The 12,436-nt window shown below is 42.4% G+C and overlaps 1 protein-coding gene across 2 annotated transcripts; it reads left to right on the forward strand.

The window, feature by feature from the left end:
- The first annotated feature begins 871 nt into the window (after positions 1–871).
- On the forward strand, positions 872–12,166 carry LOC135259003 (cadherin-related family member 3-like). Of its 2 annotated transcripts, none has more exons than XM_064342807.1 (19): positions 872–1,161; positions 1,636–1,838; positions 2,249–2,405; positions 2,738–2,823; positions 3,108–3,202; positions 3,902–4,003; positions 4,087–4,232; positions 5,008–5,200; positions 5,894–6,053; positions 6,757–6,859; positions 6,960–7,058; positions 7,733–7,971; positions 8,074–8,242; positions 8,706–8,965; positions 9,274–9,467; positions 9,929–9,951; positions 10,075–10,100; positions 10,215–10,263; positions 10,380–12,166. In XM_064342807.1, exons 1-19 carry the CDS (start codon positions 1,059–1,061, stop codon positions 10,733–10,735), a joined length of 2,763 nt encoding a protein of 920 aa, XP_064198877.1. In that variant the 5' UTR covers positions 872–1,058; the 3' UTR covers positions 10,736–12,166. The 2 variants fall into 2 exon arrangements, with proteins under 2 accessions (XP_064198877.1, XP_064198878.1); XM_064342808.1 differs by having other exon boundaries at positions 10,078–10,100.
- The last annotated feature ends 270 nt before the right edge of the window (positions 12,167–12,436 follow it).

The raw sequence follows: 12,436 nt of genomic DNA on the forward strand, positions 1-12,436 counted from the left end.
TTCCTACGAGGGTGCTCAGGCAGTGTAGAGTTCAAGAAGTCAAGCTTTTCCATCTGGGAAGCACCGTGTTGTTGGTAAAATACACATGGAAAACCATACACACTGAAATTAATTCAAATTAATTATTTCAACGTCTAAAATACACACCTAAAATACTTTCCAGTTATGCTAATACTTGCTAAATTTTGTACAATCGAATGGCTCGCTTTATTTAATTGATTGCTCTAGTGAGATAGTGTATTGCTGTTATTTACATTTCTTTCAAGGACATTGCCTGAAGACCTGAGAAAGTATTATTATTATTATTATTATTATTATTATTATTATTATTATTATTATTAATTGTACCTTTACCTGGTACAATAAACGTCTGCTGGAAAACTCCCCAAGCTGCTTTTCTTAGAATCCTACATGTTCTTCCAGGAGTAATCATTAGGTGGCGCTCGAACATAATTTTTCCAGTTGTTAAGTCATCATTTACCTGTATCTCCTTGCATACCTGCACATTTGTATTTTAACGAAAATGTCTTTCCTAATAGTATATATGTGATATTAATTATGGCTGCAATTTAAAAATATGTGCAACCTCCATATGTGTAACACAATAAGAGGAAATAAAAGTACGAGTGAAAAATGAACAAATCAACAGAAATAACATAATTTGATAACAGACAGACATGGGTGTAACTTTTTCTTATGGTGCCTACAGTTTAAGAAAACAGCTGTCCGAAATGGGCTTTTTCTGATTATGTCGGAATGGCAGGAATGAAGAAACAGTGAGCATTACTGATGCCTGCTCATCAAGCTCATCAAACCTGTGCATTGGTTTTTTCAGGATGTGCTGAGGCCCACAAACCGAACTACAGAACTACATGCCCGACAAGCTAGATATGGCTCAAATATTAGAACAGAGTAAAGTGTCAGTGGGAAATCATAGCCACGACGCTCTGTAACCACCAACAGGCCTCCTAGCAACGTCATTTTAACGGCCGTTCCAAGGCCGTGCTCTGGCCACGTTATTGGTACGTCCTACAGGACAAGGAAGACAAAGAACTTGTATGGCTTTGAGACAGGACGTGCGATGTACACCTAAAAAAAAAATGGACTGCAAGAAACTCAAATGGGTTATGTCCCTTGTTTTGGGTATGGGATTGCTACAAGGTAAGATTTTAGTCATTGTATGTGCATGTGAATATGTGGGTGGGGGTATCTTTGGTTCTATCACTCTCCCCTTATTTAAAATTCCTCGTGAGAGAACATATCCTTCCCATGGGGACATCTGAATGAGATATGGGACCAAGATATGGGCTGTGCTGCTCCTCTCATTTCATTCTGTGAAGTTGAATGATATGCATATGAATACTGTGTTTTTTTTTATAGCCAGCAGACCAGTAGCAGTTCTGTTCTACCAACCTACTTTTGTTTACAACAACATTATTTCTTTATAATATACTGTGTATTTTTGTCAGGTTTTGACTGGCTGAGCTGTGCTGTGCTGGTACATTAATACCTGTACTAGACTTGTTATATGCTTTCTGTATTTGATCTGAATTTAAGTTCCTGTTACTAGTACACAATAACTGCACATACAATGTAAAATAAAGTCATTTAGAGTTTTTGATTTTGATTACTCAGATACAGCTGCTGTCGTTAGTCTCACTGGCCTGCCTGGAACAGTTGAGCTGGAAGAGAACAGTCCCGCCAGCACGAAAGTCTTCACCTTCGAAGTGTCCTTCTCACCCGGAGCCTCAGTGGCATCTGGGTACCCCCAAATCCTGAACACAAACCCCCTCACCAGGGCTTTCATTGTGTCCATGGTCAGCGCAAGCACAGCTCAGGTGAGACCTGGTTGGTACGCTTCACATTGTTTGACCAGAGATTACGATCGTAATTGCTGTTATTTCCTTAACCCAAGGGAGAGGAATGTCATCTGCCTGGAACAACAAGGCACTTTGAAGTGATATGTTGACGCCACTGAGCAAATATATTATCTGGGAGAAAAACGTGTCAATTTAATTTAAAAAGCAGCACAGTTTCAGGTACAAACTTGAAAGACAGATGCATCCACACAAATTATATAGATATTACATCCACCATAAATATCTCCCCGATTAAACCCCTCACCATCATATTTAAACCACATTTTAGACCTCACATTGAGCATTTGAATGGATCCTGGTGCTGTTTACTCCAATTCTCATTGACCCAATATTTATCCATCATGCAAGGAATTTTTTGTTTTCCACAGGTAACTGTCACAGGAACCCCGAGGCTGGATTTCGAGATGGCCCCCAACAGCTTTGTTTTACAGATCCTCGTGGTGGACAGTGCAGGAGACGCTGTCCTTGGGACACTGACTGTCCTCCTCATAGACGTGGATGAAGCCCCCGTCTTTCTAGATGAAGGTGAGAGTGGATGGATGGAGAAAAGGTTGTTTGAGAATATTTTTGGAAAAACATTAAGTGCTTACAAAAATTTAAGGGGGGTTAAGGGGAAAAAAACAGATCACATCACATCCTTGGGCCAACGTTAAAGCCTAGTTTTAACGAGAGAGCAGAATGGCCATGCATGTGTGTACAAGCACAGACGTGCTTTATTTCACTCAATACGTTATGTCACCTGAAATCTGAAAAGAATTAAACTAAGAACTTTTAGAGAACATCATAAGCTAAATGTCATCTTCCATCTGGTCTCATGCTGCCAATTCACCTGAATGTAATATGTTTTATGTTCCCAGACTCAGTCATCTATACGCTGGAGAAGTCTCCACCAGGAGTGATATATCAGCCAAGCGTGTCTGACCCTGAGAACAAACCCCTTACCGTAAAGCTTTTGTGTAATCTCTGTCTCTCCAATCAGCCAATAGTGCTATGCCCTCCCCCTCCAGTAGTACTGACAATTTGTTTTAGTCTTGTCTTTTTTTTTTCAGGGATTTGGGGGAGGATAATTCAAATTGATTTAATTTTTAATCTCTTTGTTTCAAATATTACTCATAGTGGAAGGGAGCCTATTTCTCTCTCTGTCTGTATCTCTCTCTGTCTGTGTTGCAATGGGAATCTGTATGAGGGGGTTGGCACTGTCTGAATGTGTTTTATCTATTTATCCAGTATGCTCTGACTCCTTCAAATCCAGCATTCAGTGTTGACAGAGACAAAGGATCCCTCATTACAAAGCCCATAGATTATGAAACTGACCCCAGGAGGTAAGACTGGAGCCCCCTTCACTTTCAGGGGTTCTACAAATAAAATGGTAAAAGTAGTGCAGGTACTATAGCCTCAAAGAGAAAATTAAGGAGGAAATTGTTTATCTCAAGGGAAATACTGATACGAAATCCCAAAGGGACAATTTAATATCTCAAACAATTGAGAATTTGGAATAATGGAATAATATTTTGTGTGGCCTACTTATCAATTTCATAGAATTACATCCTAATCTTGTGGGAATTATATATATATGTGTATATATATATATATATATTTATTTATATATATATATATATATACAATTTGCTGATACCTGTGTATCAGTGAAAGGACTTGGTGTCTGTGAAAATGTATTTGCTGGCACTGCTAACAAGCAGTGGTTGAAGAAATACAGATACAAATACAAATAGTGGCATCTCCCTCCTTCCCTAATATAAACTATATGAGCAATTAACATTTAAAAAACTCAGGCCGTAGTCTCCTCTTTTGGGCATGGTTAGGTGTAGCGTCACCCAGGTTGGGGGACTTACAACAGGGTGTCCTAATAATCAAGCTGCATGTTACAGAGTGTGTGCCCTCCCAGTTTTATGGAGGACATTGTAATGATGGGACAAGCACTTGGTCATTCCAGGTTAGGAAGGGATGATTTTCACTTGAATTAAAGTGTCTGTAATCACATGATCTGTTTGCTTCTGCAGTTATAGCTTCAACCTTACTGTGAGCGATGGAACACATACTGCAGTCAGAACACTGACAGTCCTTATCATCAATGCAAACGATGACAAGCCACAGTTCTTAAAGTGAGTTCCTTATCTTCATCTGGAATTTAAACGATGGAAAATATTTATTTTACTGAAGTGTGTGTCGTGGGATTCCTTTACAGCAAAATCACAGCGTTTACCATTCCAGAGGAGCTGAATCCGGGGCACATCCTCACCAACATTACTGCAGTGGTCCCCAGTGACACGTTTTACATTGGGTATATCCTCTACACGATCAGCACCAACAGTTACCTCGTCATCCATACATGTGAGTCCGTAAGTCACCTTCGCCTTATGGGCGCTGCATCAAGATTGATTAATATTGTCAGCTGATTTCAACCTTTGTTTAAAATGATGAGATGTTACTCGTTTTTTGACTTTTGTATCAATAGTGGTCATTGTGAATATTGTGTAAAACAAGATTTTCCCATTTTGATAGCTGTTCTCACTTCCTTTCCCTTCCTCTTAGAACTGGAAATTATTATTAAATTATTCTCTCACCAATATTTCACCCACACCCACATAGCAAGCTCTGCGTGTAGAATGTGTTGCTGTATATCAGAAGTGCAAGTAGTTACAGCCATTGTTCAGTGATCACTGACCACCTGCACAAGGCGTTAATTGCACATTTGTTTGTCATGTCTTGTGGAGCCTAATGATGAACAGACGGCATACCTGTTTCACCTAGCATGGGTTGCTCAGCTCTTGCACGGTTCATACCTGTGCGTAGTCTTTTCACTCTGCAATCAATCTGCTGACCTGTGAAGTTTTTGAGTTTCCAGTTCAGGTACCAAATCAGACCTTATTGTGCTACGAGGTGTATAACGTGCCAGCTAAACCTACTTCCCTGGTTGATGATATGGCCTGTAGCTGTAAGTTACGAGACACCACTGGAAAACATATAATACATTATAACAAAGCTCTCTGAACAAATACTCCACCACTTCCACTGCCCCCAAAGGAAGTCTATTCAATCGTATTTCCATGAAGGCTGTCAGGAGTGTTTGTGAGCTGTGAGCGTTTTTTTCCCCCCTGTCTTTCAGACTCAGGTGTTGTCACCATCGCCAACAGAATGGACCGTGACAGCAATTCCCTGCGGGACGATCCCACCGTAACTGTGACTGTGACGGCCACGTACAGCCCCCCCGGACCCCCCCTTTCCCACTCCATCGAGCTCACCGTCACCGTCACAGACATCAATGACAACCCTCCCATCTGTTCTCCTGACGTCCAGAGGTATGCCTAAACAATCCCCCCCCCCCCACCCCAGTACCATAACATCAGTTCAATCACGAACACATGAAGACTATCATAAACGGCATTGGTGTCATGTTTAGACTTGTTTTTGCAATAATTTTAGCACTTTACTAACCTTTTAATTGCCCTGTGGGAACCTAGATACACAGTAAACAGTACATAGTACAACTTTGAACTTCTTAATCAGATTGCAGGCTCTCTCCAAATCCAAATGATAAGTCCGATATAAATAGTAAATACTGCATTGATACGTCTCTGCGTCCATTGATCAGGATCTGCGTTTTAGGCCTGAGACTGATGTTGTAGGTGTATCCTTTCTGCCTAGACTTCCCAGTGTCTTGCGTCTCTCCCCCTGGGGCATGTTTGCCTTCTATTGTGGGTATTCCCCCTGGGTATTGTGTTGTGCTTGTCTCTCCATGAATTTGTTTTTCGAATAACAGATAAATTGTTATTTGACACTAATCTTCCGTAAAGCACTAATAACTGCATTAAACTCCCTTAAAGCTACATTTTTAAGCCAAATTTTTTTTCATATATTTCAAGAAAGGTTAAGTTTGTCAGGCAAACAAATTCCACAAGGTTCCAATCAATATCATGTATTCTTTTTTGTGGTGATCCTTGAAGCCAACCTGGCCTCCTCCTTGAGATGTTCTCTGTGTCAAATGTTTTTAGGCGGGCAGTGACAGAGACGGAGGCCTTGGGGGCCCTAATCACCATGGTGACATGCCAGGATAACGATGTGGACCCCGTGTTCAGGAAGTACAGTTTCACTAGGCTTTCCTGCCTCGGATGCAACCAGCTCTTCACCCTGAGCCCCGCGGGGTCCATCACGGTGAGTGGACTGATTGACTCCAACGCAGAGGGATCACTTCAGCTCTTCCTATGAGACTGAATCACCACACACCGACCTGTGCTTCCAGCAGTGTTCTTTTATTTAGAGGGCATCCACTTCCTTTTGATAGTCAATGCCTTGGCTAGGTCTGTTTTACACCAAATAGTGAATTTATAGCCCCATATTCATTGCCAGTGAATATCCTATAATACATAGGTTTATAAATTATTACTGTGTTGTGTGGACAAATTATATGTGCGCTGTAAAACCATTACCAAAAACCATAAAGCGCGCTAGAATTTGATACTATTTACATGGCAATATGTATGTGATGCTCTTAATGCTATTTACCTGGCAGTAAGTAGTGTTTAGCTACTGGAAGCACCAAGAGAGTACAATCTCCATGACCTTACTGAAGTTACACATCCATTCACTCCTCTACTGCCTCAGCCAACATGTACAGTAACGCTTGTAAAGCTTGCTAAATGTAACAGCAAAATCAGACTCTGCCTGCATGATCTATAAGTGCTGCCTGATGACTCATGTAGAGAATGCCATGATCTACTGTAAACAAACTGTTACCTTGAGCAAGCGAAAGATCTATAATCATCAAGCTCCTCTGTGATTGAACTTGTTCCAGCTGGCCTGAGCTCCTAATTAACGGCTACAAGTGTAACTGAAAAAAACTTGAAATCTTCCACAGTTGAATGGGAGCCTGGACTTTGAGGATCCTAATAATCTTTACGCTGGAAATCAATACAGCCTTTTAGTGGAGGCTGCTGACGTGAATGACACTTTCCTGACAGGTACGTGATGCCACATGCCTTAAAAGGTAAATCTGGTTTTGAGAACATGTTTTGCCTGAATGAACTGAGCTATAATCCACACATGCCCGTACCTGTGCAGGTAATGCCTACATTGATGTGACGGTGACCCCAGTGAATGAATACCCCCCTGTGTTCACTCCTTCATCCTACTTCTACAAGATCTCAGAGCTTCTGGGAAGTAAGTCAGTGTTTTTTTTTCAACACAATGAACCAGAATATCTAAACACCCTTTTTAAAAAAACTCAAGGGAGTGAACCTGAAGTTATTTCAGCTAAGTACAAAAGCAGTGGTACAGCACGGTGGTGCAGGGAGTTGTGCTGCCACCCCACTGCAAGAAGGTACCGAGTTTTATTCTCAGCTGAGGGCCTTACTGTGCGGTTTGCATGTTCTCCCCGTGTCAGCCTGGGTTTCCTTACACAATCCAAAACATATCGGTTAGGTTAACAGGAGAGTCTAACTTATCATTGGGGTATGAATGTAAGAGTGAAAGATGTGTAGGCCCTGGGATGCATTGGGGCTGGCTGGAGCCTATCCCAGCATACATTTCACCCAGTGTATGCTGGGATAGGCTCCAGTCCGCCCATGACCCTTACCAGGAGTAAGCAGTTCAGAAAATGGATGGATGGACAAATAGCAGTGTCACGTCTAAATTTCAAACCTGCAACTTCCTGGTTACAGGTCCCTTAACTCCCATACAGCACTGTTCTGTTCCTGCTGAGGTGGCTGATAGTATATTTGCTTAAGCATTGGTAGTCTCTGTCTTGGTTTGGTTGTAATGTCCTATTGATGTGCCTGGTCTCTCCCCAGCCCATTGCACACTGTTCATTTTCATGGCTCCTGTCCTTGCTCCAGGAGGTGCAGTGATTGGTCAGGTGAACGCTACCGACAGGGACTTCCCCGCTACGGGCATAACTTACTCCTTCATCTCTGGCGGGGGCACCAGCGACCTGAGCAACATTTTCCACCTGGACCCCGAGCATGGGACCATCAGCCTGCTCACGCGACCGGACTACGAGGCCACCCAGACCTACCAGCTTGTCATCCGAGTGGTGGACGGAGATCCCGTTAAGCCCCTCTCAGCAACAGCCACGGTGACCACGTACACCCAACCTAACCCATCACATATCACAAGCACTTGAGCTCACCACCTCAGTTTTCCCCCGTATCCTGAAGCATTTTTTTTCCATCTTCAGGTCATTGTCAACATCACTGAGGCCAATGACGAGCCTCCTGTATGTGGACCCAATAACACCAACCTCATAGTCCCTGTGGACCTCCGCCCAGGGTCCAATGTGCAGAGCTTCATCCTCACCTGTACGGACAAGGATTCCCCTCCAACCTCCTTCATCTACACCATCTCAGGTGCATCCTCTTTCTCATCTTCATCACCACTGTAGCTCAGTGTAGCTTGGCACTGGCTAAGGCACTTGATTTTAACTCCGAGGGTACTAGCTTTAGGTCCTAGGCAGGACACAGCTGTGGTACCCTTTAGCAACCCTTTAGTAAGCCAAATTTCCCGTGAAAATCTGTGCATTAACGGATTATGTAATATTGCATCTTAAACTGTAAATTATGTATACTGCCCTAGTTAAGGATGTCTGTTTTAAACTCACTTGGCTATGCCACACTCCTCTTCCAGCTGGTACATTTGTAAAAAGCACAGCTTCCAAAATTCATACACATGCAGATAGACAATCTTTAACAAGGTCTTGCTACTTTTTTCCCCACTGTGGACACAAATGCTATAGTTCAGTCTCCTCGGCACAGGTCAGAACACTCAACAGCATCGCTATCTGCTTCTTGTCTCTTGTGTTTGGCTCCGCAGGAGCCAGCAATCTCAACGGCCACTTTGTGTTCTCCCCTGCGGCGGGAACCAACGTGACCCGGCTCATCCTGAAGGAGCCCTTTGACTTCAGTGGTGGCCGGGACACGGTGTGGAAGTACCGGCTGATTGTCCTCGTCTCGGACGCAAACCTGATGGCCGGGGAGCCCCCGCCCAGGGACCAGCCCCAAACCGGCACGGTCGTCATCAACGTCCAGGTGTTCGACCCTGACCTCACCACCACCATCACCACCACGACAACTGTGAGCACGCACGTCCGCCAGACTTCTCCGCACCCTTCGTGTGTAACACAGAATTTTGGAAGAAATGTCACAGAATTTATCAAGAACCTGGTTTTAACCCTGTGTAACCGGCCAGAAATGGCTAATACCAGTCACGTCCATTAAACAAGCACCCTGACACAGTGTCTTATATCAACCCAGAGTATTCACAGGGTTCATGTTAGATACTTTTTCATTGTTTCACATTAAAACTGTTCAAGATCAGCAAGCCAGGAGTAGGCAGGATTACGGTGATCAGAGAATTACCTGAACTGAAACATGTCCTCCAGCCTCGGATCACGTACATCGCCGTAAGGGAGAACACGTTTGACGTGGATGACTGGTACGTGACCTTCATCTGCGTCCTGGCTGCCTTGCTGCTGCTGGGCATTCTGGGATACCTGCTCTACCTGTGCTGGAAGTATCTCTCCACCGTAGACTGCAGCTGCTGTGAGCCCCAGCCCGTGGAGGATAAGGAGACCCTGTGAGTGTTTCTTCTTCTCTGCCTTCAACATCTCTCTCACACCTTCAGCATGTTACCTAGCTCTCTCACACTGCACCTTGTCTGCACTGATATACTATGTCTACACAGGCTTGTCTGCGCTCCCCTGAATCATAGTGGAGATTGCAGCAATGATATAATATGATATAAATATGATTTGGAATTCCAAATCGGGAGAAAAGTTCATTAGAAAAAAATTGAAAGATTAGGAATCATCTTGAAAACTTCAACTCTGTTGTTTTGCATGCAAAATGTCTGACCATAGTGTACAAGTCATCTGCATATGTATGCATATATCTCAGTTATTAACATGGATCTGAGATGGCCCTACGCATCTTTTCCCCCAAAGAATGAATACTGCATGAGTTCAGACAGAGAAAAAAATAATTAGCGTTTTTGTTGCAATATTGCAGTTCTAAATTTTGTTTTCTTTTTATTTGCAGTGTCCCAAGTGTCCCAGAGAAAGGTACTTAACTATATTCACTATACATTAAAATTACATAAAAATGGATCTCTTGTACATATACATGTTCATTAATGTTTTTGAAAACTGTTTTTTTTTAAATGATGTCTATGCTTCTATTCCCAGCAGCAATCCAGAGAGAAATCATAACGGTAAGGTGTTCAGTACACTTTGAGTGTGAGCCACAATGCTTTGCGACCCAGTACGGGCTCTGAAATGTATATTTTTCCATAATTTTTCCAATTACCCTTCTTTTTTATTGATAGGAGATTACAAAGATCTGCACTGTGTTTGATGGGGAAGCAGCAGATCCAGGTAAATTTGCTTTCAATTCAGTCAAAGGCAGCAGAAATACAAGTACAGTGAGACATAAAGCCTTAATGCAGGACTATCTAGAATTGCATTACTGTCACTTGATTGGTTAATTGCAGTAACAGGGAGGATCTACGAGTACAACACTAAGTCTGGAGCCAGGAGGTGGAAGGACGACACCACCGAGTCCAAGCCAGAGATACAGCTGAAGAGCAGCACGGTGGTCAGCCCCGAGGAGAGAGCCAATCCAGACTCAACATCAGATACCGCCCAATTACAGACCACACGTGGGACAGTGAGGTCAGGCACTGGCCAGTCACAGCAGAGGAGCGACACGAATCAGTCCAACCATGGCTCACCACAGCCCAATCCAAGATCCCAAAGTAGACAGCAGTCTTCACAATCAACAACAAGACCCAGGTCAAGGGATATCCCCATGGCAACACTGGAAGCAGTAGACCTATCAGAAGTTTAGGGCTGTATCACCCACCATCATATTCATAGTAAGATAAATAGAGGATTAATTTAACCAACCTTTCATATGTGCCTTGAAAAACATGCCAATAGAGCAAAGTAGTTTTAAGTAAAATAGAGGCTAGAAAAAGTTTTATATTTGAGAAGGCTGATCAGTGATAACTACCAGTGGAATTCTAGCTCGATAACAAGCATATTTTTCTAGCATATAAATGTTAGACTTTATCTAATGTATTAATGTCATTAATGTAATTAGTATAATTTGATTTGAACAGCTAGTTACTGATATTCAATCATATTCTTTCAGATCTGTGGGTTTAGTAAATTAAATAAGTAAAAATCAAAAGCCAGTGGTTGTATGGAAATCCAGCAGCGGCAGACTGTGATACATTGCTTTTCTTGTGAGCCACACCTCAGTGTACTTTGGTAGTACCATCCCATGCTGAGATAGCAAACCGACGCATCAACAGCCTTCACACCCCATGGCTCTTGTTTGAAGTGTTGCCGGGAGCTATGCACTGTTGACTTCGCAAACTGAGAGTCTCGTCACAAGTGAGAGATTGCTTTAACCATCCGTGCCCTTCCAGTATGAGGAAATCGTGCGCCAGATAACATAATTTCACACTACGTAAAAACACTGATGTAACCCCACCATGCCAAGCAGCTGCCCACAGAAACCGGGTCCACCGGCTAATAAAGGTATCAATATATACGTACATTTCCACTACAATGTTGCAAGGAAATTTGCTACACAATTTTACATAATGCTTTGCCAGGAAAAGTCCTGTCATGCATTTCAACAGTCACAGATCAGACTAGGCCACAACAAACTGATTGAGAAAACAGATCTGGGACTAAGTCTAATTATGCATTCGGTACTGGGTTCATTAATTAATTCACACCTGAGAATGGCTGACTGCCTTATCATTGTCATGGTGCAGCATACGTTCTGTCTGAGTTGGAACCCTTTTCCCTTTGATTTAACATGAATTTATGGAGTTGATTCGTTGCTTTCTGAACTATTTTGTAAAAGCAAATACATTTTAGTTTTACATTTTATACATTTTTGTACATCATTCTTTTTCTATTGGGCAAGTTGCAAGAAAAGTTAGTCAAGTTCTAAAGTGGCATAAATTCCTGCAAATGAAAACAGCACTTGAGACATCATTTTCCCTCCCTTTCAGCTGGAAACTGCTCTTGTTAACTGTAAACTTTCAATTTTTCACTTCATTAACAGGCAAGTGTGTATAAATCAATCATCACAGTTCAACTGAATATCTGTACACCAGGGATTGTTTCTTGCACACTGCTGATACTGTCTGGAGGTGTTATCCCAGCTATTATTCTTGTCTCAGGGTATGACATGGTGTTTTAAGTGGCAGGGAGAGTTTGACAGAGCAGAGTTGTGTTCCATTATGGAATACGCACTTTTGCAACATCAGTGCCCCCTTGTGGCTGGAAAATGTTAGTGTTTTCTGATGAGCAGGCAGATGCTTACTCATTAGCCTACTGCTCTCTATCCTTACAATGTTTGTCATGCTTACAATAGAGCATTAGTTCTGTCAAATGAGCTCAGCATATTGAGCATACAGGACAGTTTCAGCCAATCCCTTTAAGTACAGTAATATTTTCACAGTGACTGAGATAATGACTTTAACTGGGAGTTGGATAACTGGTTAAAGACTTGAAGCAAAGTAGAATT

Source organism: Anguilla rostrata, chromosome 7, assembly GCF_018555375.3.
Source record: "Anguilla rostrata isolate EN2019 chromosome 7, ASM1855537v3, whole genome shotgun sequence".
In the NCBI taxonomy this organism is placed as follows: Eukaryota; Metazoa; Chordata; class Actinopteri; order Anguilliformes; family Anguillidae; genus Anguilla; species Anguilla rostrata.